Source organism: Argopecten irradians, chromosome 10 (assembly GCF_041381155.1).
Source record: "Argopecten irradians isolate NY chromosome 10, Ai_NY, whole genome shotgun sequence".
In the NCBI taxonomy this organism is placed as follows: Eukaryota; Metazoa; Mollusca; class Bivalvia; order Pectinida; family Pectinidae; genus Argopecten; species Argopecten irradians.
In genome coordinates, this window is record NC_091143.1 from 14,000,103 (window position 1) to 14,027,979 (window position 27,877).

At 37.0% G+C, this 27,877-nt stretch overlaps 1 protein-coding gene and 1 pseudogene across 1 annotated transcript; both read right to left on the reverse strand.

Annotated features, from left to right (window-relative positions):
- The window catches only part of LOC138332552 (sacsin-like), a 48,668-nt pseudogene that overhangs the window by 11,803 nt on the left and 8,988 nt on the right, over positions 1 to 27,877 (reverse strand).
- Positions 221 to 21,234, reverse strand: LOC138333989 (sacsin-like). Its single transcript, XM_069282716.1, has 7 exons — positions 21,115 to 21,234; positions 12,908 to 13,148; positions 11,952 to 12,071; positions 10,598 to 10,745; positions 8,295 to 9,428; positions 6,806 to 7,258; positions 221 to 1,251 (listed from the first exon to the last, which is right to left on the reverse strand). Exons 2-7 carry the CDS (start codon positions 13,037 to 13,039, stop codon positions 221 to 223), a joined length of 3,018 nt encoding a protein of 1,005 aa, XP_069138817.1. The 5' UTR covers positions 13,040 to 13,148; positions 21,115 to 21,234.

Genomic DNA, 27,877 nt, shown 5'->3' on the forward strand with positions numbered 1-27,877 from the left:
GGTAAGACAGTAGGATAGCTACTGGTCGGTTTATTAAGTGGTACAATGAACTTTTTGTCCATAAGTGAAAAGTGATGTACATGTAGTAGCTCAGGCTGTCGTTGAAGAAAATAGTTCACCGCGTGTGCTTGGTCCAAAATGGATGTTTGTCCCTGCTCCACCTTTCTGTCCAGGTCATTGATGCATTTGATGATCAGATCGAAGGATGGTCCAGACTTTTTTAAACCCAAACTACGCGCAATCCAACTAGAACATCCGATGATGAAAAATTTTCAACTGGGAAAATTGGTTCACTGCCAACTAGTGCTTTCAGTTGGTTTATGTCTGGGTCGTACAGTTCGGATGGTTTTCTTAAATCCCCTCGAGAAGTGGGTATAAAACTTGTTTTCCTTGCCAAATCCATCAATTTATAATTTCTTTTAAACTGGTGAATATATTGGACGAAATGTAACATCAGTTTCTTCTTGTCGGAGTCGGAGTATGAATACCATTTGGTAGACAATATTTCCTCAATAGCATCTTCCTCTGTACACTGTTGGGCACCCAACTTTTGCGCCAACTTGTACTGACGGGGATCTGACGAGGACAGGAGACGTCGTGGATACTTGATTGGAAAGTTATATCTGTGCTGTGGAGCTAGCACACCAACTTCGCTTATAGATGTGAAGGAACCGGTCTGATATTCTTCAAAAATCTGTATTCTTTCCAGCGATCTTCTTCCAACATCCCAAATCTCCAAATTTTCCAGAAATTTCTGCCAGGCAACCCTTTCTGCTTTGCCAGCATTGGTATTAAAACCTTTCAGATAACCACTGTTATTAGCTGCAAGTCGATCGAGCATGTTCAGAAAACTGTCTTTTGTAGGATTGTGAACAAACATTGTAATTTCTGGATGTGATTCCACAAAAGAAGGAATACAAGGCAAAACCTTGACTGAAAACCTATCCATAGATCTACATAGATCATCTGGAAGCTTGTTGGACTTATGTGATTTTACAATCATTAACTCTGAAAGTTTGTGTAGATGAATGTACTTTCCGTGTTCTTCAGGCACCAGGTGTAGGTCTGTAAAATCCTCCAAAGACATGTCCGTCAGCATAGACCAGAGGTTCTTCAGCCAGTCTCTGGGAAGTGATGACCGTGTAGTATCCCAACTCTTGTATGAACCGCTGTCTGTCAGGTTACGGTCCATACACTGCCGAAGTAGCGAAGCGACTCTGGGGTTATTTAAACCCTTGATTTGGAATGTACCTGTTGATAATGAAATGTAAAACTATGTATCTTCATTCTTTACGAGTTTTCCATAGTTATATCAGACAATGTATGACAAATATCACAACTTAAAGCATGAGGTTTGACAATTCTCAAATAGACCTGCATCGATTATTCTCTGACTAAAGACCGTCTGACAACAAACAAGAGAGAGAATGAGACAACAAAAGGCCCAGAGAGCCTGTATCGCTTACCTGATGTGTAATGCAAAGAAATGTTCTGAAACAAATCCGGCGTTTATATCCTCAAGGATTTTAACAATGTACTCTAAATTTCCCTAATGGGCCCCACCCCTCCCGTTACAGTGTTTGATAGATTGAAATTGTATCGGTAGACAGTAAATGTAAGGCTCCAGCTGGATATCTTCAGGATCTCGAGTAGTGTAGACATAGTTTACATCAACAAAGTGTTAACCTGTCTAAACTAAAGCTTCAGTCATAAAGAAATCCCTGATCTCTCTTGTGTTTGTCTGTTCTGCCAAAGTTGTACATCGCACTTATAGAGCGGGCAAGACTTATGTGAACTGTATTCTATCTTTATGTTTAAATAGAGACAATCCACGCAGAACTCTTGTGACTAGTAGCGATTAAGGATGTACACCTCTGAGAAGTCAAAATTTTCTTGTATTGAACTTTTTTTCTCATATAGATTTTTGGAAAAAGGAGTTCATACCATAAAAGAAAATGGAATAAAAAACATATGTCCGTGTGCTTGTTTTTGAGCTTTTGTCACTCAAAGATACCTAGTTGACAAAATATTGGATTTTATGAGAATTTTGCCGTTTTGACCATATAAGATAGAGATTAAAGCCATAATTTTCTAATGAGGTGTTTGATATGTATGAATGTTTGTAGAATTCATTTTCTAGTAGCCTTCTTTAAAAATATACCAGATTTGATCAATTAGACTAATATTTTTTCTCAGAATAACAACATATGCTACCCCTACCCCTTAATTTTGAGCTACAAAATGCACCATTTTCAGCCATTTTTGCCAAATTTAACCCTTTATAGAAAAAGTTCTGGTATTAAACTTTTGTTATTATTTTGCATATCAATAGGGAAACGGTTGTTCTTTCTAAATCAGGAAGAAAAATTGGGGGTCCGTGTGCTTACTTTTTTGCCCCATTTGAATTTTTGTTATTTTTCAGTATTTTAGAGTAAAAAATAAAAGTGCCCAAATTACCATTAAATGTTAAAATAAAGTCACAAAAGTGTATCATTTCACATATTATTGCTCAATATTTTAATTACTACGAACCTAGTAACAATTTGCAGCAAAAATTACCTCAATACAGCAAAAAATGGTGGCGCAGTGATGATTTAAGTAAAAACAATTTCAGTAAAAAATGGTAAAACTGTGGCTCTACTTGATGCGAAAAAAGACACAATTTCAAAATGGCCGCCAAATGGGCCATTTCTTAAAATCACCGTATAAAAAATTCTTCTAAAAATAGAAATGCAATTTTTTGACAAAATTTGCATCTGATAACTTGCTACAGATACTGATAAATTGTATTTAAAAATCTCAAAACTTCTTTGATCTAAGTTGAAACGAGACTTCATCGGGACTGAAACCTCAGAAGAATACATCCTTAACCCTTTGTGCTAAGTGAGTCCAAATGCATTTAAATGAAAGTGAAGAGTGTCTTGTTTTCAAAATCATCGCTTTAAGATCTAAATTAACACTTTATGCAAATAACCCCGTCTATCGATCCATGCCACACAGTATACAAAGTATACACAGTTATGTGTTGATCTCACCTGTCCTGTACAGTGTACCTGTTTTAAAGGGACCTCAGCTGTCCTGTACATGTTGTATGGTGAACTTACCTGTCCTGTACCTGTTGTATAGTGACCACACCTGTCCTGTACCTGTTGTATGATGACCTCACCTGTCCTGTACCTGTTGTATGGTGACCACACCTGTCCTGTACCTGTTGTATGGTGACCTCACCTGTCCTGTACCTGTTGTATGGTGACCTCACCTGTCCTGTACCTGTTGTATGGTGACCTCACCTGTCCTGTACCTGTTGTATGGTGACCTCACCTGTTCTGTTCCTGTTGTATGGTGACCTCACCTGTCCTGTACCTGTTGTATGGTGACCTCACCTGTCCTGTACCTGTTGTATGGTGACCACACCTGTCCTGTACCTGTTGTATGGTGACCTCACCTGTTCTGTTCCTGTTGTATGGTGACCTCACCTGTCCTGTACCTGTTGTATGGTGACCTCACCTGTCCTGTACCTGTTGTATGGTGACCTCACCTGTTCTGTACCTGTTGTATGGTGACCTCACCTGTCCTGTACCTGTTGTATGGTGACCTCACCTGTCCTGTACCTGTTGTATGGTGACCTCACCTGTCCTGTACCTGTTGTATGGTGACCTCACCTGTCCTGTACCTGTTGTATGGTGACCTCACCTGTCCTGTACCTGTTGTATGGTGACCTCACCTGTCCTGTACCTGTTGTATGGTGACCTCACCTGTCCTGTACCTGTTGTATGGTGACCTCACCTGTCCTGTACCTGTTGTATGGTGACCTCACCTGTCCTGTACCTGTTGTATGGTGACCTCACCTGTCCTGTACCTGTTGTATGGTGACCTCACCTGTCCTGTACCTGTTGTATGGTGACCTCACCTGTCCTGTACCTGTTGTATGGTGACCACACCTGTCCTGTACCTGTTGTATGGTGACCTCACCTGTCCTGTACCTGTTGTATAGTGACCTCACCTGTCCTGTACCTGTTGTATGGTGACCTCACCTGTCCTGTACCTGTTGTATGGTGACCTCACCTGTCCTGTACCTGTTGTATGGTGACCTCACCTGTCCTGTACCTGTTGTATGGTGACCTCACCTGTCCTGTACCTGTTGTATAGTGACCTCACCTGTCCTGTACCTGTTGTATGGTGACCTCACCTGTCCTGTACCTGTTGTATGGTGACCTCACCTGTCCTGTACCTGTTGTATAGTGACCACACCTGTCCTGTACCTGTTGTATGGTGACCTCACCTGTCCTGTACCTGTTGTATGGTGACCACACCTGTCCTGTACCTGTTGTATGGTGACCTCACCTGTCCTGTACCTGTTGTATAGTGACCTCACCTGTCCTGTACCTGTTGTATGGTGACCTCACCTGTCCTGTACCTGTTGTATGGTGACCTCACCTGTCCTGTACCTGTTGTATAGTGACCTCACCTGTCCTGTACCTGTTGTATGGTGACCACACCTGTCCTGTACCTGTTGTATAGTGACCTCACCTGTCCTGTACCTGTTGTATAGTGACCTCACCTGTCCTGTACCTGTTGTATGGTGACCTCACCTGTCCTGTACCTGTTGTATGGTGACCTCACCTGTCCTGTACCTGTTGTATGGTGACCACACCTGTCCTGTACCTGTTGTATGGTGACCTCACCTGTCCTGTACCTGTTGTATAGTGACCACACCTGTCCTGTACCTGTTGTATGGTGACCTCACCTGTCCTGTACCTGTTGTATGGTGACCTCACCTGTCCTGTACCTGTTGTATGGTGACCTCACCTGTCCTGTACCTGTTGTATGGTGACCACACCTGTCCTGTACCTGTTGTATGGTGACCACACCTGTCCTGTACCTGTTGTATGGTGACCTCACCTGTCCTGTACCTGTTGTATGGTGACCTCACCTGTCCTGTACCTGTTGTATGGTGACCACACCTGTCCTGTACCTGTTGTATGGTGACCTCACCTGTCCTGTACCTGTTGTATGGTGACCTCACCTGTCCTGTACCTGTTGTATGGTGACCTCACCTGTCCTGTACCTGTTGTATGGTGACCTCACCTGTCCTGTACCTGTTGTATGGTGACCTCACCTGTCCTGTACCTGTTGTATGGTGACCTCACCTGTCCTGTACCTGTTTATGGTGACCACCTGTCCTGTACCTGTTGTATGGTGACCTCACCTGTTCCTGTACCTATTGTATGGTGACCTCACCGTCCTGTACCTGTTGTATGGTGACCTCACCTGTCCTGTACCTGTTGTATGGTGACCTCACCTGTCCTGTACCTGTTGTATGGTGACCACACCTGTCCTGTACCTGTTGTATGTGTCACCTGTCTGTACCTGTTGTATGGTGACCCACCTGTCCTGTACCTGTTGTATGGTGACCTCACACCTGTACCTGTTGTACCTGTTGTTGGTGACCTCACCTGTCCTGTACCTGTTGTATGGTGACCTCACCTGTCCTGTACCTGTTGTATGGTGACCACACCTGTCCTGTACCTGTTGTATGGTGACATCACCTGTCCTGTACCTGTTGTATGGTGACCTCACCTGTCCTGTACCTGTTGTATGGTGACCTCACCTGTCCTGTACCTGTTGTATGGTGACCTCACCTGTCCTGTACCTATTGTATGTGACCTCACCTGTCCTGTACCTATTGTATGGTGACCTCACCTGTCCTGTACCTGTTGTATGGTGACCACACCTGTCCTGTACCTGTTGTATGGTGACCACACCTGTCCTGTACCTGTTGTATGGTGACCTCACCTGTCCTGTACCTGTTGTATGGTGACCTCACCTGTCCTGTACCTGTTGTATGGTGACCTCACCTGTCCTGTACCTGTTGTATGGTGACCTCACCTGTCCTGTACCTGTTGTATGGTGACCACACCTGTCCTGTACCTGTTGTATGGTGACCACACCTGTCCTGTACCTGTTGTATGGTGACCACACCTGTCCTGTACCTGTTGTATGGTGACCTCACCTGTCCTGTACCTGTTGTATGGTGACATCACCTGTCCTGTACCTGTTGTATGGTGACCATCACCTGTCCTGTACCTGTCACCTGTCCTGTACCTGTTGTATGGTGACATCACCTGTCCTGTACCTGTTGTATGGTGACATCACCTGTCCTGTACCTGTTGTATGGTGACATCACCTGTCCTGTACCTGTTGTATGGTGACATCACCTGTCCTGTACCTGTTGTATGGTGACTTCACCTGTTCTGTACCTGTTGTATGGTGACATCACCTGTCCTGTACCTGTTGTATGGTGACCTCACCTGTCCTGTACCTGTTGTATGGTGACCTCACCTGTCCTGTACCTGTTGTATGGTGACCTCACCTGTCCTGTACCTGTTGTATGGTGACCTCACCTGTCCTGTACCTGTTGTATGGTGACCTCACCTGTCCTGTACCTGTTGTATGGTGACCTCACCTGTCCTGTACCTGTTGTATGGTGACCTCACCTGTCCTGTACCTGTTGTATGGTGACCTCACCTGTCCTGTACCTGTTGTATGGTGACCACACCTGTCCTGTACCTGTTGTATGGTGACCACACCTGTCATGTACCTGTTGTATGATGACCTCACCTGTCCTGTACCTGTTGTATGGTGACCACACCTGTCCTGTACCTGTTGTATGGTGACCTCACCTGTTCTGTTCCTGTTATATGGTGACCTCACCTGTCCTGTTCCTGTTGTATAGTGACCACAACTATCTTGTACCGGTTGCATGGTGACCTCATTTTATTTTGTAGTGATGATAAATGCTTACCTGTAAGTTTGATTTGTTTCAGGTGTTGTTTGATTCCCTCCGGTAGATCTACCTTAACAAGCTTTCCTTCACAACCTGGGACAAGTGTAGCTGTCCTTTTACTACACATGTATACACTGCCTGAAGTCTCAAATTTCACAAATCTACCATCTTCCAGGGGCAGGAGTTTTAAATCCTTTAGTAAGCTATACTGGTCATCAGAGTCTTCACACATCAGATATTGCAGCAGCTGTAGCTTTTGAGCAGCACTACAGTTTTCGTATGTACTGCCCCGTCTAAGTAGGTTAGCTAGGAAGGCTGGACTTAAAAGTGTCATACTGGTGTTCCCTCTCAGGAGCCTTGATAAGAAGGTTGGAGTCTCCAGCAATAAATCTGTGACGTGAGCCGGGATTATCGTCAGATTTTGTTGATATTGTGTCATGATCTGTCTCAGTGTTCCTCGAATTTCACCATCTGTAACATGTTTGGAGAACACTTAACAAATGAGTTCACCTGGTCATCGTTACCGTTAAATCTTTAGAACCAAATGAATTTTCTATAGGATTTGTAATATACAAAACTAGGAACAAAACAAGAAGTAACCTACTAATTCCATTCATTACTTTATTAGAAGAATAGCATGTAAGTCTTCATTCAAAACTGACATAATATGTGTTCATATATACCCAGTGTCATGCATAAAATGTACCTCCTGCATAAATAGTATCCGGATACTTTTATACCCATACCAAATCACACACACCCATTGCATACATATATCATGTAGTCCTCTACTAACAATGTTCATATTCAATATATTTTGTCTCAAAATGGTTGAATTTAGTTAAAGCAGACCTGCGGGTGGCAGTTATTAGTGTCTGTGACCCAAACAGAGAAATCCCCATCCCCGGGGCAATTTTCTTTACTTATTTTGTCTATTTACACAAATTTGAAATAGAGAAAATCATTCGAAACCTATCGGTACACTTGCCATGAGATCCCTTAAACCAGCACTGTACTACCCCAGAGACAGGGAGAGAGAGGGTACTTTTTATTCTGCATAAAAAGTATCCTCCCTATTAAAAATTTCAATCTTCAAGTGAGTTAGTCTGAAATTGATAAGTGACACTGAAGCTGTTATTTAAAAGTTTCTGTGACCAATCTTAACTCATCCCCACCCAATGGCAAAGGGTATAGGGGTTTACTTTTTATTCTGCATAGAAAGTACCTTTTACCAAAAATGTCAATCTTCTAGCGAAGTAGTGTGAAATCGATGAAATATATATAGATGTGATTTATGAATGAATGATTCAATGCTGTAAACATTTTTTTTGCGGGTGTTCAATTTTGCAATTAGCACAGGTAAACATTTCATTTTTTTTTATAGGGGAAATTTTCTTGCTGAAATGCTCTTAGCGTAATAAGCATTTTTTTTCTCACATGTAAATATCCAGTTTATATTATCAGGAAAAACGAACACACCTTCAATAATACTTATATTTAGACCTACCTGTCCCAGAGTGAGGACATTCGAACACGGCATCATTGTGATGTATCCATTGGCCCCCGTTGTTCTCAGTGTACACAAACTTTGTCTTCAGGAGATTGGTGAGTAATGGCTCCAGGATAATACGCCACTTGACATCCACATCACCGAGACGGGGTATGGATCGGTATACTACTTTCACCAAGTCGTCTGGGTTATGTTTCTCTGTACATCTACTGATCAGCTGTTGTACCATGATCAAGTAGACCTGAGAAAGGGCTTCCCTTATCAAAGCCTGATTCCACTGAAGCGATTTGTCAGCGTTTATGGCTGACTGCTTCAAATCAGCTGATGGCCACTTTACATGTCGTCTGTTCTGGCTTAAAGCAAAAAACCCGTTTACATGAACTGGGAATCCTGTTGGACTGCGCTGCTCCAAAGGAAGAGGAAGGAAACAGAAGATATGGCCTTGGAAGTCCATTGTGTCTTCATATGGAATAGCAATTCCAACGTAAGGACTGTAGGATAAGTCCTTATCCTGGGAAAGTTTACGGAATTCCGGGGACATGGTTTTTCCTAACACGGCATTAACGATGAACCATGACTTGTTCTCAATCTTTGCTACACCACGACGGTCGTGTGATTCTACTCTTATATTCACATGCAGGCTACATATCAAATCACTTGATATGTTACTTCTTGTAAAACTTTGCAGTTCCTTGCAGAATCGCCGTCGTTGCTCTATTGATCGAGTTTCAGATCTTAGGTCCTTGATTTGTACCCTGTACTGCGGCTCGTTATTTTGTCTGTATAAAGTCATTTCCTCCAGGTGTTTTAGAAACAGCAGGGTAATTGGTGCTTCTGTTGTAAAGGATTCAAAAAGGTTCTCAATTTTCTCCTCGTTATACACATTCCCTGACAGCTCTGTGCCGATCTGTCGAAGAGGAAACCTAAACAGAGTTCCTTTGTACTCTCCGTTTACAATTGTTTCCTGTCCAAACCCAAAAACATTGTTAAACGCAACCCTAAAGGCATCTATGTCCATCCCTTTGTATTTGTCTAACCTGTTCAGCTGGAAGCTCGTACATACCTTGTCAGAGTAGGTTGTGTAGGGGTTTATAACTAGAAGCTTTGTACCAGACACAATCATCGGGTAATCTGAAATACATAGATAACCAAACCGGTCAGACAAAGTGACAGTCTTTCACATCGCCAACATATACATATTAATGTAGCCAAAGTATCCATTATGTTATCCCAGTATCCATTATGTTATCCCAGTATCCATTATGTTATCCCAGTATCCATTATGTTATCCCAGTATCCATTATGTTATCCCAGTATCCATTATGTTATCCCAGTATCCATTATGTTATCCCAGTATCCATTATGTTATCCAAGTATATATGATGTTATCCAAGTATCCATTATGTTATCCCAGTATATATTATGTTATCCCAGTATCTATTATGTAATCCCAATATCCATTATGTTATCCCAGTATCCATTATGTTATCCCAGTATTTATTATGTTATCCCAGTATCCATTGTTATCCCAGTATATATGATGTTATCCCAGTATATATGATGTTATCCCAGTATCTAATATGGTATCCCAGTATATATTATGTTATCCCAGTATATATGATGTTATCCCAGTATCTATTATGTTATCCCAGTATTTATTATGTTATCCCAGTATGTATTTTGTTATCCCAGTATCTATTTTGTTATCCCAGTATATATGATGTTATCCCAGTATCTATTATGGTATCCCAGTATATATTATGTTATCCCAGTATATATGATGTTATCGCAGTATCTATTATGTTATCCCAGTATTTATTATGTTATCCCAGTATGTATTTTGTTATCCCAGTATCTATTTTGTTATCCCAGTATCCATTATGTTATCCCAGTATCTATTATGTTATCCCAGTATCCATTATGTTATCCCAGTATCCATTATGTTATCCCAGTATCTATTATGTTATCCCAGTATCCATTATGTTATCCCAGTATATATTATGTTATCCCAGTATATATTATGTTATCCCAGTATCCATTATGTTATCCCAGTTACCATTATGTTATCCCAGTATCGTTTTTGTTATCCCAGTCACTATTATGTTATCCCAGTACTGTATGTATTATGTTATTTTGTCTGTGTAGCAGACAGCATGCAGCAGTGAATAATTCAGTTCACCATGACTCTTATAAATGTGTGTTGATGATGTCATTCTTGTAACACTACCCTAGCAATGAACACCGCCACCACTACCATACAAGATTTCTCAATTACGACTTAATGTCATATATGTTATTACCTGTGATATGGAAAACAGATTTGAAGCCAAGTCCGAATCGTCCGACTTTTAAGGGATCTAGTTCCTTCACACTACTGTACAACATCTTTATACCTCTCCAATCTTCCTCTGAGAACACAGCATTGTTGTGGAAAAATAAAGCTGGGCCCTGAAGGTAATAAATAATATTATCTTCAAATTTCTGATGGTTGAAAACATTCAATTAAAACATTGAAAAAAATAAGAAGGTTGAGAAAAGCCAGGTTACATTGAGAACAAAGGTCCAATGGACCAGAATCACTCAATATCTGGTTATTTCAGCCCATGATATTATAAAGTGTTTTGGTCAATGCATAAAAACTTAAAAAGGAACCAATGCTGTCCGGTCTTTGTAAATTCAACTCAGAGTCATTTATAAGTACAAACTTGGTTAGTCCTTCATTCCAGCATGCTACACGTCAAATGTCAGGTTTCTAGGCCTCTTCGTTATTGGAACCAATTTGTTTAATGATCTTAGTCTATCTGATCCTTGTGACCTTGAAAGTAGTCCAAGGTCATTGATTTTGACAAGCTTGGTAACCCTTTAGTACCTAGCAACTGTCCCATGTGGGATCTGAATTAGCAACCCAGAGGTAGTGGGTTAGTGGTAATGTGTTGGGACAGCTTGGTCACTCAGCCAAAACATTCAGTATATTGCATTAAATTGACAAACATGAGAAAAAAACTTTGATTGAAGTTCTCAACATATGATAAATGCACAAAATAGAACTATATAAAACTGAAAACCAATAGTTAATTAATATCCCGAATTACCACTTATTCCAGACCCTGTCAACAAATTGTTACTTTATGATGTTTCCATGGTAACCGTTCTTGACATCTATACATTAAACCATTACTGACCAAGTTTTAACAAAATTGACCAAAATCAGCTAATGAGTTATTGACCAAACCTGTATAAAGTGACCTGGTTACTATGACAACCAAAATTTCTCCATGAACATTTATACAATAATATGGTCCCTGACATAGCTGTCGACCCAGCAGCTTAGAAGTTGTCCAGAATCTTTTTTCTACAAAACCCTGTGTAAAGTTTATTATAGCAACCAATACTACATATGGTCCCCTATATGTTACTGTGAAGTTTCATTGAAATTGATATAATAGTATAGGAGGAATTGACAGGCAGACAGACAGACAGACAGACAGACAGACAGACATATTCATATTGCATACATTATTAATGAATCTGGGACAGAGAAGACAAAACTGGTGATAATATTAATTGTATAATGATAACACACCACTTTCTGTCTGACTTTAAATCATTATGTGAGGAGGCTGGATTATGTGTATTATTGGACTTAAGACCTACCTTAAAGTACTTATTAAAAGGTTTCTTCTTCTCACTACAGGACTCCTGGTTGACATTTCTGCTGTCAAACATTATCTTTACCACTGAGGCACCTGCATCCTCAGCATTCTGTATCAACTCCTGTATTATCAAAGGAAAATTAAACGTCACTAAGAGCTAATCTGAAATTGGTGTTTCAGGGGAAATAACTCCAATAATCTTGTGATTCTGTTGATTGATCAGACAATTCATCAAGAAATGTGTCTCCTTGAGTGCTGAGAGTGATTTCAAAACGTTATAACATCTATATATTTACAGTCTAGTAAAACGTATGGGCTAGAGAGCTATCAGGTTATAACAGCTACAGGAAATGGCAGGTGGACAGACCCAAAACAGGTCAAAGGGCAATTTAACTGTACAGTAGATCGTAAATGTAAGACATCTTAAGAAAAAATGTAATTAAATTCCAAATTTAGGTGATGGCAATTTGTGAAGTGAATGTGTAAAACTGAAGTATTTGTTTGTACACACATGAAATCACGAAGATGTGCGTGCACACATAATATATAATCATTTTATGTTAGCCTTTAGGTCCTGTAAAATCAGAGATTTTTGAAGGTCATATGGCTGACATAATTGTTTGATACACTACATACTGTACTCAACTGAAACTAGAAACACACATATATATGTTTCTGGTGTGATAAGTAGTGGTAAAAAGTTCAAATATCATTGTTAGGTTACGGGTAGCACACGTACGGGATCCATACAAACGTACATACCTAGGCTAGGGACAAGGAAGTAATTCAAACCGTGTAGACAAAAGGAAATAGTCTAGCCTTTTATCAAGACACATTAGACACGATCACATAATATAGAATTAACGATAGAGAATTCATAGTTATATATGTATGATGTTTTAACAATACTGGAAATTACGTTGAATAAATCACATTGTGTCATACTTGATTGGTTACCTTTAGTATCTGCCCATCATCAGGATACTCTGACAGAATGTTCTTTAGCATACGTGTGAGAGGAGGCTGCTCCAAACCTGAGTACTCCGGCTCCATCTCTCCATCGGAGTTCTCTTCTTCATCCCCATCCATCTGGAGCTGATGGGAACCAGGGTAAAGACTATTTCCGGTGTCGCATAATCAAGCTGCAGGCATGCGTCTAAAAAGTTGAAACTGAACTTGTCAGAGAGGACCCCCGCCCCTGCGAATTAAATAAAATATAAGTTGACCTTTATCATACCTTGTATATAATGACTGTTTCGCTACGATTTGCAGTTAAAAACCTATTGCACAGCGACGATAACCACGACAACGAGATCTGGTATTTTTTAAAGTTATACATGTATTTCATTCGAATTTCACTATAGCGATCCGTTGCTTAAGGTTCATGTAATGGCTTTAAACAGTGATATTTTGCAAGCCTAAAACTCATTACTGTGCTGCAATTGAACAGAACTAATTTCATTAATTGTTGGTATATACCCTGGCTAACTGTCAGTCTTACTGTTGATATGTAATTTGTGAAGCTGCGTGTAAAATACAGTAAAATACATAGAACTCGTGTGAATTGCATTGATGGAACCAAATAATCATGCTATTGTGTTCAAATAATCATCCTATAGGCTATAGATATCCTAGGGTGCTACCGATCCCATTATAACTTCATCCACTTTGTTGCCGATTCAGATAAAAAAAAAATTATCTCACACACTTTCGTTCAGAGTCATTTTGTTTACTCTGAGTGCGTAACAATGCGCATGCGCGAAACTTCGACAACACAATCCATCGCAGCTTCGATCATTTGCATACTATTTTGTCTGACGGACACCGTAATAAATCAAGGATTTCCTTCAATTTTGTATTCAAGACACATTTGTTCAATCTCAAACGCATAAAGAAATTAAATTGAGATATTTTCAATATGTTTTTTTCATGTTTTTCAAACATTTGATATTTGAACATGGACATGTAACTTGATAATTTAGCTCCAAAAAGCATATGTCGGCCTATAAGAGAGCCGAAATCTAGGGATCATACTGGTTTTGAATAAAGCGCCTTCAATCACCGCCATGTTCAGTACCTTCGAGTTATGTCGGAATTCCGAATCATATCACGTGACTAACGTCGACAAGACTTGCACGTAATGAGCGAGGTAACTAGCTAGCGTAAGCACACATCTGTTTGTTTATGTTTTCCTTCTGATTAATATGAGCAAATGATTTTTTTTTTTTTTTAATTTTTTTTCTTTTTTTTCTTTTTGCATAATTACATTACAACACAATGTACACAGTCACATAAAACAATATACAGGTACACATATATATGTATTCACAATCACATATCACTCGCGAGCACACACAAAAACACACATACACACACCCACACATCCTCACACCCACACACTCCCACCCACACACTCACCCTTACACACACATTCGTGCAAGAATGTACACACAAATATTTCATTTTAAGGGAAAATTTTAGAATTGAATTTTATAATTGTTATAAATAGCACATTATTAATATCAAGTGTATTGTTATACTAGTTTAAAATACGTATTTGAACAGGCGATGTATTTTCAATCACAACTTACAAAATCAGTTATCCAGTAATAAAAAGATTATAATGATTTATCTTGAAATATCTTATATATTTTACTCAAATGGCTTGGTAAATATCTAATGAAAAAACACATTTCTAATACTCAAATGTACATGTATCATTGTACTCTCACACATATTCTCTGCCTCAAGCGCATACACCCACACACAGTAATCACGTGCATATTATATAATATATATTACATTTACATGATACGCGAAAAAAACATAAACATTTTTGTTGCCATTTATTTTTTTTAAATAATACAGGACTAAGTTATGGATAAGAAACTATGATTGAGTAATACAGAGTATTGTAGTTGGTTTCTTAATAAAATAAAGAAAATTGAATGGTTGGACCAGCATAAGTGATTGATTTTATTTCAGAGAAATCATTAGCTGAAAATATTTTGCCAATTTTCCCACAGTTTGTTAAATTTGTCAATAGTCATGTTTTTCTGGGCTAATGTTTTTTTCAATATTAAATCTATACAAAAGGAAGTTTTTTATTTCATTTAACGTTATTTTATCATTTTTCCTGGATGAGCAATAAATAGAGTACTTTGTGTGGAGGATTATGAAATTGAGAGGATAAGAAGTTTGCAAATTTTCACTTTTACCAAAAAGAATAGAAGTTAAATTTAATTGAATAGTTTTATTTATTTTATTTTGTATCCACTCTATAAGCATCTGCCAAATCCTTTTAATTTCATCACACTCCCAAAATAGATGTTGAATACTTTCAATTTCAGTTTTGCATATATTACATTTATTACAGTTTTTTATTCCTATGTTTTTTAGATAAGTGTTTACAGGCAAAATTCTATGTTGTAGTCTGTATTGGAACCATTGTATTGTAGTGTCTTTTGACAGTTTAAAGGTATTTTCATAAACTTGCTTCCAATTTTCAATATCAATATTTAAGTTTGAAGTCCATTTCAATTCAGCTGTATTTGTATTTTGTACGGAATTTATAAGTGAATTGTACATGTCTTTACATCCTTTCTTATTTTTTATCAGAATATTTATATGATTTGGAATAAAAGGTCTAGTTATATCAAAATTTTTTCCCTTTTCTATTTGGTTCGATCTTAGCGCAGTTTTGATTGATTCGCAAATTCCTCTATAGAACAAAAAATTGGAAGATTCTAAATTAAATTTTTGTTTGAAGCTTTCAAAATTCAAAAACATTTGATTTGAATCCATAAAGTCTGATATAAATTTTATACCTTTTTCGTACCATTCTTTATTGAAAAAGGATACATTATCTATTTTAAGAAGGGGATTATACCATACAGGAGATTTTATAAATTCTTCAAGTGTTGTGATGAAGTCAGAATCAGATATGTTTGACCATGCTTGGAAAACATTTTCCCAAAATTTATTATTAGTTTTAACTTTTTTCAAAAAATCTGATCCCATATCTATAAACTTTGAAATTTTAAAATGTTCTGTTTCAAATATACTTATCCATTCTTTTTCTTCAGCCACTATTAGTCTTCGTAGCCAAGTTGATTTTAAACTTATTATAAATTTCTGGAGGTCAATCATTTTTAAACCCCCGTCCTCATAATTTTTAATCAATGTATCCCGTTTTATTCGATCAATTGATGATTGCCAAACAAAGTGAAAGAAGTTTTTATTCAGCGTATTGATTTTATCTATATTTGGGTTAGGAATAGACATAAATAGGTGATTTAATTTAGGTAATAAAATGGATTTTATTACTACAATTCTTCCTATGGGTGTGAGCACCCTTTTTGACCATTGCACAATATTTTTATCTATTGTATTAATTGCCTTATCATAATTCATATTACTAATTTCATCTAAATTTATAGAAAAGTCAATACCTAATAAGGTGAATTTTGTTTTCCCCCACACTAGTTTCCATCTATGGTGGTAGACATCTTTACTGAATTTCTTACTTCCAATCCATATGACATTTGTTTTATCATTATTTATTTTCAGGCCTGATATTTGTCCAAAAGTGTCTAAAACCTGCAATGCTTCATTAAATGATTTCTCTGATCCATCTAAGATGAGAGATGTGTCGTCTGCGAACTGCGAAAGTTTATGGTTTTTCTCTCCAATACCTATACCGCTTATGTTTTTGTTATTTTTAATCATAATAGCTAGGATTTCTGCGACTAGGAGAAATAAATATGGTGATATGGGGTCGCCTTGGCGGCAGCCTCGGCCAATATTAAAAGGTTTGGATAGAATACAATTTTGAGTTATGGCAGAAAATGTGTTTTTATTAAATGTCTGTACCCATTTTTTAAAACTATCTCCAAAGTTAAAAAAATCCATGACTTTTTCGAGAAAATTCCAAGATACCGAGTCAAAAGCTTTTTCGAAATCTATAAATATGAGTAGCCCTGGTATATTATTAATTTCTGTAAAATTCATTAAGTCATAAATTAATCTAGTATTTTCTCCAATATATCTACCTTTAATAAAACCTGTTTGTGTTTTTGAAATAATTGTGTCTAGAACTTGTTTTAGTCTGTTTGCTATGCATGCTGAGGCTAGTTTGTATGTAACATTCAATAAAGTTATAGGTCGCCAATTTTTTAAATATTGTCGTGGTTTATCACCTTTTGGGATGCATGTAATGATACCTTGTCGCTGTGTAATTGACATCTGTCCAATTTCATATCCATAATTTAAAGATCGAACTAAAAATGCTTTTATGTCTATCCAAAAAAATTTAAAAAATTCACAAGTGAAGCCATCTGATCCAGGAGATTTGAAGTTTTTCATTTTTTTAAGTGCAATTAAAAGTTCTTGTTCTGTTATTTTTCCATCAAGTTGTTTACTTTGTTGGTCTGAAAGTCTATCAATATTACATCCTTGAAGAAGTTCATCTAAATTTACATTTTGGAGAGAGTCAGAACGGTCTTTGTATAGATTTTTGTAAAAATTTTCAACCTCTGTTAGAATGCTTTCCTGTTCAATGATGAGTTCTCCATTTTCTCTTTCTATTCTGTTAATAGTTTTATTTATGAAATTTTGTGATTCTAGATTACAAAAGTATCTTGTTGGTTTTTCACCCTCGTCTAATAGTTGTGCTTTTGATCTTATCATTTCCCCACTCATTTTTAATTTTCTGATATTTGTGAGTTCATTTTTTTTAGTTTCGTAATCTTGTACATTTAGTTTCCATGCGTCATTTTTCTCCATATTTTCAATATCTAACAGAAGTTGTTTTTCTTTCTTGTCTTTTTCTTTTTTAAGGTGTGAAGAATATGTTATTGTAGCACCTCTAATTTCCATTAAAAGTGTTTCTAAAAACAATTGATCATTAATGTCAAATAATAAATCTTTATCTAATATATCAGTGATGTTGTTATTAATTGGTGAAGCATATTTGTTGTTTAACTCTAGCAATAGTATTTTTTATTTTGTTAATATATTCTTTGTCATAAAGCAGACTGTTGTTAAATTTCCAAAGACCTTTACCTTTAACAAAATTTGAAGTTTTTAAATCTAGAGATATAATTGAATGATCACTTCTGTAACTAGAGTGTATATTTGCTTTTTCTGATTGATTTAAAAGATTTTCTGAAATAAGAAAAAAGTCTAGTCTAGCCTGTTTTATTGGGTTTTTCCTTCGCCATGTATATCTTTTTTGTGTAGGATGGAGGTTACGATAAATATCAATCAAATTATAGTCTTCTATCAGTTTAATTATTCTGTTACGTGCTCTAGGGTTGTTTGTATGTTTATAATTTGATGTATCAGTATCAGGGTTTAGGACTAGATTAAAGTCACCACAAATGATGGTACGTGGGTTATTAAATTTGTCTATTATGTTTTGTACTGAGTCAAAGAATGTTGGTTCGTCGTTATTAGGACCATATATGTTTAAGAGAGTATATCTATTTTTTTCCATTGTTAGATCTACTGCTAAAAAGTTTCCTTGGTTATCACAATGTGTATCATGTATATTGAATTCAAAATTATTTTGAAATAAAATGCATACACCCCTAGCATTTGTCCTATAGGAACTGAATAAACATTTAAAGCCCCATTGATCTGATATTTTCTTCTCTTGATCTGCAGTAAAGTGAGTGTCTTGCAGACAAAAAATACCACAGTTACTGTAGTTTGATTTTAAGAAATTAAAGAAGTCATAACGTTTTTCTAACTGACCTAAACCCTGGCAGTTCGCAGACAATATTCTTATACTATTTGACATTTAATGAATAAAGATATCCTAAATTGATATTGGTCCACTATTTTCCACTTAGTTAAGCATTGAATAAAAAAGGCAACATTTTTCTTAATGAACAGGCTAATGAGTGAACAGACTGGAAAAGTTTCTGCATCTAAGATGTCCATACATACATTAACACACACAAAACAAAACATCAACATCAACATGAAAAACAACATATTAAAGTACATTAAGATGAAGAAAGGGGGCAAGAAAAAAAAAACAACAAAAGACTGTTCCACTTGACCATATAAATTTGACAGATCAGTTTTCTGTTATCCAAAGTAATTTCTGATATATTGTGGATATATGATTTGAGTTCTCAATAGCAATGAATTCGCTTGTCTGTTATGTTTGACCATTATTACTTAAAAAGATAAATTATCATGGTCAATTATTTGGAGACTGTCTTATACTTCTAAAGATATAGGTAAGTAAGAAAGCATTTGAGCTTAGATATTAATTTAGATTTATCTAAGGGGGATAACCGCTGCTGTAAAAAACACAGAAGTCATGGCGTTTATTAAAAAGACGTTCATGTTTCGCTTTATAGGGGTAATGGTATTTTAATACATGTTAAAAAAAGGTTCATCTGCCATAGATATGGACCATACATATGAGCACCTTGTAGAATTGTAACAGGTATAATTAAAACACACACATGTGCGTACCGGGAAAATGCTTTCTGCTGTATGTAGTTACGAATATGTTTAAGAACTATCATCGAGCAAAATGAAACACAAATATAAATATATCATACATTAGAATATGTCGCAAATACTTACAAGGGACAGATCCGCCTAGTCATAATTGGCTGATATTTCCTTAATAATTCCTCTACAGAATTGGGAGTGAGCACATGGGACTAATAACAGGAAGTTGTGTTTCAGCGACTAATAGTTAAATTGGTTCCTCTGCCGTACTAGGAATCCGGAATTTAGAAATATTATAAACAAAAAATAGAATAAAAAATGAGCAAATGATGTTGGTATTATGTCCACAGAGTTAGTATTTGAAACATCTAATTCACACATCGCCATGGAATAGTGTGTGTATCAAATATTGTTATGTGCGAGCAATATTTTCTTTGTAGATCCAGTCTGCTGAGGTCGACCAAATGTTTTGTTTATGAAAAATTGTTGACATTTTCTCTTGGTTTCACAGCTGTCGTGTTACTTCCGGGATTATCGCGACGATGTTTGGAATAGTTAGGAAGGATTCGGCATTTTCGATCCTATTTTTTTCGTATGCACGATAAAAATATGTTTTACTTTTAATATTAAAAATACTTCCAGTGCTGCAACTTTATAAAAAGTGGTAAAACTAGAACCTCAGGCAGACGGTGAAAAATGTTTATTCCATAACTATGCATGTTTCACAATGGAAAAACCATGTGCTAAATTCCATAGCAGTTTATTATCGTTTATGTTTACAAACTCCATTGTGTTAACACCTACATACGACGCCTCTGATTGGTTAACTTCTACATCTCTTGATTCCGATTGGCTTTCAACTTCGGACTACATTTCAAAGTGCAGTTTCTTTTAATTAGAATTGTCTTTACTGTATAATAGGTAATTGTTTTATTCAAAGTATTAAACAACAAAATAGTTGCTCTCTATTTAGGCACTTTATTTTATGGCGGAAAGATATCATCACACATTGTATGGTGGTAAGTTTCCCTGAGTGAAGACGAGAAATGGTCACCACGGTATAAATATAGAGTTAAAGTTATGGGATAAACAGGTTCCTTAACAACTCTCGTTAGTTAATTTTTTCAAATTTTCAAAATTAACTTACTCGAGTTTGATAAACATGATAAACAACAGTCACTTGTTGGGGAACCTCTAAGTTATGTATACCACTTGGAACGTTTTTACTATAACAAACAGAGCGAAAGTTATAGACCATACAACTTTAAGGTGAAATTTAATGGCTGACGAATCAAGTAAGACTGAAATACAGAAACAAAATCTGTATCAGCAACAATATTGACATAATCTTTAGAATTACACAGTCATTCGTTATTATATCGAATAACCATTACATGTACATGTACATACATATGCATAGTAACCTGGGACCTGCATCTCATGAAAGACACTATTTTCACATAAACAAAACAACAGCATCCAGAAGTATTCGTCAGCATCTCTAGACATTCGGAAATCGGATGCGCAGTAGAATCCACTAACACTCGGCTGGATACATTCGTTACGGCTACATGTTGGGGTCGCAAAAATATGGTTGTCAGATGACAATAATAGCCCTTCCCGAATATGACCCTTCCCACGACTATTATCCTATCCCTGTGATTATACAAAATGTCATAACAATGCCTTACCTGTATTACCACCCTGATCTGTATAACTACAATGGAGTCAGCTCACAAACAGTAGTACCCACTGTATGTCCACTTGTGATAGTAACACTGCGCGCACTTCTTTATATAGTCTTTCGCACAAAAACGAAAGTAAAACCGCATGTGGATTCCGAGAACATGTACTTCAATGATATTCAGTAAACGACTACACAGTTTTTATAAACGGTTGATTAAGAGGGCACACTCGGGGTAAATGTTTATAGTGGTTTATCAATAATTTCAGCATTCGTGTGTCTCTATGTCTGCGTATATATTTTATCTATATAGAAATCGATTCATTACAGACTCGTCGACAATTGTCTGTCCAAGCACAGGTGTTCGTTTCTAATATAAACATAAGTATAATACTGGGTATTATACTTATACTTATATTAGAAACGAGCACCTGTGGTCCAAGTCATACTAAAGTACGTGACGGTTTTGAATTGTTTTACATGTAAAAAATCCTTCCATTGATAAGTGCCTCTGCAGAAAATATCGCAATTTAGTGTATATGTATCGTAATGATGTCATTTTCCATACGCCCCACGAGTGTTTAGGTCAATTCAGTAGGTTTCCATTCATTATATATAGCAGAATTTAATTTTAAATATATCATGAATATCGTTGCAACCATATACAGAAAAAAATCAGACTTTTACTCCACAAAATGTGGATATCTAGTATATATTTTTGAAGAAAAGTAACACTACCGATTTATTCATTAATCATGATTCTCCCCCCCGAATTAAATGCATATTCAAGAGTTATATTTACGTAAGAACAGGCACGATACTAAAAATTATTGCATTCACTGGGCTTTAGAATATACCTCGTTCTCCACTCTAGAATAATTGCATCGCTTCGGCAATCCGATAACCGTACAGTTAGAGTTCGAGCACTGTGAATTTTTATAAACTGTTAATTAAGAGTACGCTTTTTTTAAGTAAATGTTTACAGTATATTTTTTAATAATTCTGGTATCAATTTTTATAAATATGTTTGTACAGCATTGTTTATGCATTCATGACGTTACCATGTAATTATGCAACCGAATGTCGGAACTAAAGTTTCTGACATTTAAATATCTTAATATTTTTTTTTATTTCCTATTTATTTCATTTAAATAAGAGTTCATACCGAAGTTAAAAATATAATACAAATCATATAGTAATGTGTTTTATTGTGACGGATAAATAACGATCTATTTGGCACTTCGTGGGATTTTACCGAAATTTCACCGTTTTGACAGTTATACACAGGAGAAGCTAAAACATTGTCTTTGTATCACTGTTTGTATACTTGATAAACATCAGTAGTTTCCACACAGTAAACTCATTATCATTTGTCAGAAGAGCACCATTGTAATATATCCAATTGGCAATTCGTGGGTCCTGTGTCCTTATGTGTTGTTATGTTAAATACACATCGGCATTCTTGTGTCTCCATGTCTGCGTATTTTTTATCTATAAGAAATCGATTTATAACGTCGACTATCGTCTGTCGAAGTCAAACTGAAGTACGTGTCGGTTTTGAATGGTTTAACAACGTATAGCCTTTATTGATATGCGCCTGTACAGAAAATATCGCAATTTAGTGTATATGTATCGTAATGATGTCATTTTGATGATAAGCCTTCCATACGCCCCACGAGTGTTTAGGTCAATTCAGTAGGTTTCCATTCCTTATGTATACCAGACTTTGATTTTAAATATTTCATGAATATTTACGGTAAAATAAAGCCTGTATTATTGCAACCATACACACACACAAAAAATGAGACATTACTCCACAAAATTGTTTGTTTGCACTTATATGTTCAAAAGTAACTTTGCACTAAAATATTATCGCATCACAAAAAGTGTGTTTACATTATTTACTATTTGCTTTTCAAATGTACACTATTATATATATATACAGTGTGTCCAATCATAGAATATCAAAGACCAGTATTCCAACTGCGTAACACCTGCATTTAAACATGGTATCGATCTTATGTAATAATATTGATTTAAACACAGTTTATTTGTATTCAAATAGCAAAGGAGACTAGGGACAACTTATTCTATACCCTTTGCCTGAAGTTTTACAATTGTATGTACACACAGAAAAGAAGATAGCGTGATGTAATCACATTCATATTACAAATGTATGAAAGAGAGAGAGAGAGAGAGAGAAGAGAAAGAGAGAGAGGGAGATGAAATAACAAAATCAATTTTCCACAATATTGACGACAAAGATTGATGCAAACCACTACTAAGTATCCAAAACACACTGCTTTACTTGATATCCATTCATGGCGACCGTTCTCCTAGTTATAAAAAAGCACTAGTCTACAATTGTTTACATACAAGTGTTAATTTGCACATACCTAAAGCTAATATTGAAAAAAAATACACTCACTACCAGATACAATTTATAATAGAAACGGCAGTAATTTAGTTCCAATAGCAAAAACAAAATATACCAATAACATTTGTCTAATCCGGACCGGCTGAATTGTCTGACATTTTCCTTCCTAGTTAACTAAATCCGGGTTACCATACCCCACCCTCTCCATTAAACTTATGAAACATTTACGTAGCGATGTATAACAAGATAAAAAGAGATGGATAAAACAGTTGCTGTTTGAAAATAAAGTTTTCCAAAACTATATCCAGCTCTACCCTATGTGGATTCTCAGTCAGAATAGATGTCAGTTCTAAGTTCTAGGTATTTAATAGGGGACAGACCAGGTATGTCTCGCTGTGGTTAAAGCCCCAACCACATCAGTCACAAACTAGTGATGACGTTGTATCATTTTTGTCAATGCAATGGTCTCATTTTGACTGTGTTTTGTATAGAGGACAGCCAATTCTGAGTACAGAAAAAACATACTCTGTCAGATTAACCACCAAAAGGTTACCATGTCACCGAGACAGCATTACTGTATGAGTCAGGGTCAATAAAGGTCAAGTAGTATTGTCATAAAAATAGGTCACAGCGACAAACGCAATCGTGGCCGACATCATAATCGAGGTCAATGCGTTATGATGACTCAAATCATGTTACTATACTAGTGACACAGACATTCTAAGTCACATAAGGTAAAATGAAATTCACTATTCTCATTTCTGTGAACAAAGCAAACCTATGCTAAAGTCGAGGATATAAAACATTGTTTCACATCATCGTGGTCAGTGGTATTAAGGTCACACCTATCGTGGTCAGTAGTATCAAAGTCACAACCCTAGTGGTCAGTGGTATCAAGGTCACATCCCTAGCGGTCAGTTGTATTAAGGTCACACCTCTCGTGGTCAGTGGTATCAAGGTCACATCTATCGTGGTCAGTAGTATCAAAGTCACAACCCTAGTGGTCAGAGGTATCAAGGTCACATACCAAGTGGTCAGTGGTATCAAGGTCACACCCCTCGATGGGAGGTAATTATTTCTCGTATAGAGATGGTAAGTAGGGTGAGCTAAGGACCACGAGGTGATCATCGTACGTTGACGATACACATCAGGTATCAAACTGGCCTTGTCAGGTACTCCATATCAGTTTGAAAGGAGACAAGACTTTTGTTTACTTATGGACGACAGACAACTGACCATGGACGACAGAGAACTGACCATGGACGACAGACAACTGACCATGAACGACAGACAACTGACCATGGACGACAGACAACTGACCATGAACGACAGACAACTGACCATGGACGACAGACAACTGACCATGGACGACAGACAACTGACCATGGACGACAGACAACTGACCATGGACCACAGACAACTTACCATGGACCACAAACAACTGACCATGGACGACAGATAACTGACCACAGACAACTGACCATGGACGACAGACAACTGACCATGGACCACAAACAACTGATCATGGACGACAGACAACTGACCACAGACAACTGACCACAGACAACTGACCATGGACGACAGACAACTGACCACAGACAACTGACCATGGACGACAGACCACTGACCATGGACGACAGACAACTGACCATGGACCACAAACAACTGATCATGGACGACAGACAACTGACCACAGACAACTGACCACAGACAACTGACCATGGACCACAAACAACTGACCATGGACGACAGACAAATGACCATGGACCACAAACAACTGATCATGGACGACAGACAACTGACCACAGACAACTGACCACAGACAACTGATCATGGACGACAGACAACTGACCATGGACGACAGACAACTGACCACAGACAACTGACCATGGACGACAGACCACTGACCATGGACGACAGACAACTGACCATGGACCACAAACAACTGACCATGGACCACAAACAACTGACCATGGACGACAGACAAATGACCATGGACGACTGACAACTGACCATGGACGACAGATAACTGACCATGGACGACAGACAACTGACCACAGACAACTGACCAAATACAACTGACCATGGACGACAGACAACTGACCATGGACGACAGACAACTGACCATGGACTACAGACAACTGACCATGGACGACAGACAACTGACCATGGACGACAGACAACTGACCATGGACGGCAGAAAACTGACAATGAACGACAGACAACTGACCATGGACCACAAACAACTGATCATGGACGACAGACAACTGACCACAGACAACTGACCATGGACCACAAACAACTGACCATGGACGACAGACAAATGACCATGGACCACAAACAATTGATCATGGACGACAGACAACTGACCACAGACAACTGACCACAGACAACTGACCATGGACGACAGACAACTGACCACAGACAACTGACCATGGTCGACAGACCACTGACCATGGACGACAGACAACTGACCATGGACCACAAACAACTGATCATGGACGACAGACAACTGACCACAGACAACTGACCACAGACAACTGACCATGGACCACAAACAACTGACCATGGACGACAGACAAATGACCATGGACGACAGACAAATGACCATGGACGACAGATAACTGACCATGGACGACAGACAACTGACCACATACAACTGACCATGGACGACAGACAACTGACCATGGACGACAGACAACTGACCATGGACGACAGACAACTGACCATGGACGACAGACGACTGACCATGGACGACAGACAACTGACCATGGACGGCAGAAAACTGAACATGGACAGAGTATGTTTCGAAGAGCTTGACCTCATTAAGGAAGTGTAGTCATACATGTAACACAATGATTTTCAAGAAAATATCTTTATTAGAATTAAGTACAATTCAAATTTAATTATAAGACAATATTAGTTCACATCACATTTTATCTGGGTGATCATAAACCAATTATTATTTTTGTGATCAGGAATTAAGTGTATACTGTCAACCAACTTATTTATGCGTGCGATTACATTTTGCGGGTGACAAGAAATCGTAAAAAATAATCGCCGTAAAATTGTCTCAAAATTAAATACAATAGAACCAATGTGTTTTCAATCGCCGTAAAAGAGTCTCAAAATTAAATACGATAGAACCATTAGGTTTCAATCGCAAATTAATTTCCCGTAAAAAAAACTTTTGACACGAAAACGGTAAACAAAGTAACCTCAAAAATAAGTTAGTTCACAATACATTACACAATTTGTAGTATATCAAATATTACTGTGTATTCATTTTCAAAATTAGAAAGATGCATTTTACACTAAAAACATGGGTTAGATGTATCTCCATGTCAGGATAAACACTCACGAGAACTATATCATTATACGGATTTTAAATTAGGTTACATCAAATACATTGATATGAATACTCTACTCATAGTAAGTAACATCATTACATAACACTATAACGAGACACACTATCGCATTCCAACTTTGACGAATATATTTAAGGTAAAAATATTACACAATACTATACTGAATTTAAAATTTTCTAATGGCGGTTATAATATATTTACTGTAATACTTATTAATAATTTATTTATTGTCGAAGAACTGTAGAATGAAATGATCTACTTCAAAATATTCGAGCAACATTGACACAAATTGGAGCGGAAATGGATCGCGCATTGTCCATTTCTAAAAATGATAAGCCTATATATTTTTTTTTTCATTCTTCCACTTTCTTGAATGCTATTTTATTTCCGAACCACTGTAAATTCACTATACCGAAGGATGCTACATCATCATTTTTTAAATATTACTTCTGCACTGTTCAGGGAATATTAAAAGCACAGACACAATTTTCTATTTCTCTACACCGAAAAAGTTAAATAATATTTTTTGAAAGTTACTTTTACATAAAACCATAACGTCAGTACTGGTTAAAATATTCAAATCACGACCATGTGTATGTTACAACATAACACCATTATAGTTATCACACTTAAGGATACTTTACATTATTTGTGCTAACATTTATTTCTGAATTCGGCAAAAATAGTCAATCAAATTGTTCATGTCGTTTACAACATGTAATAATCACAAACAAATATACTATATAATTTGTTAAAGTTATTGTAAAAGAAAACTATTTAACAGTTACGTTTATTTTATGTCGGCTACAACATACATTCATTACATGGAATGACATTCAAACAAATAAGTTATGCATTGGATTTTTATCTGTTAGCATTCTGTTCTATCATGAGTTAATGTGGATTCCCTTTGTTTTACTATGTCAGTGAAACGAAGGGAAGTAACTCTAATAAAAAAAAATGTCGAATAACAATAATATTACTTCTTTATCATAACATAAATATAACGAGTACTAAACATAAAA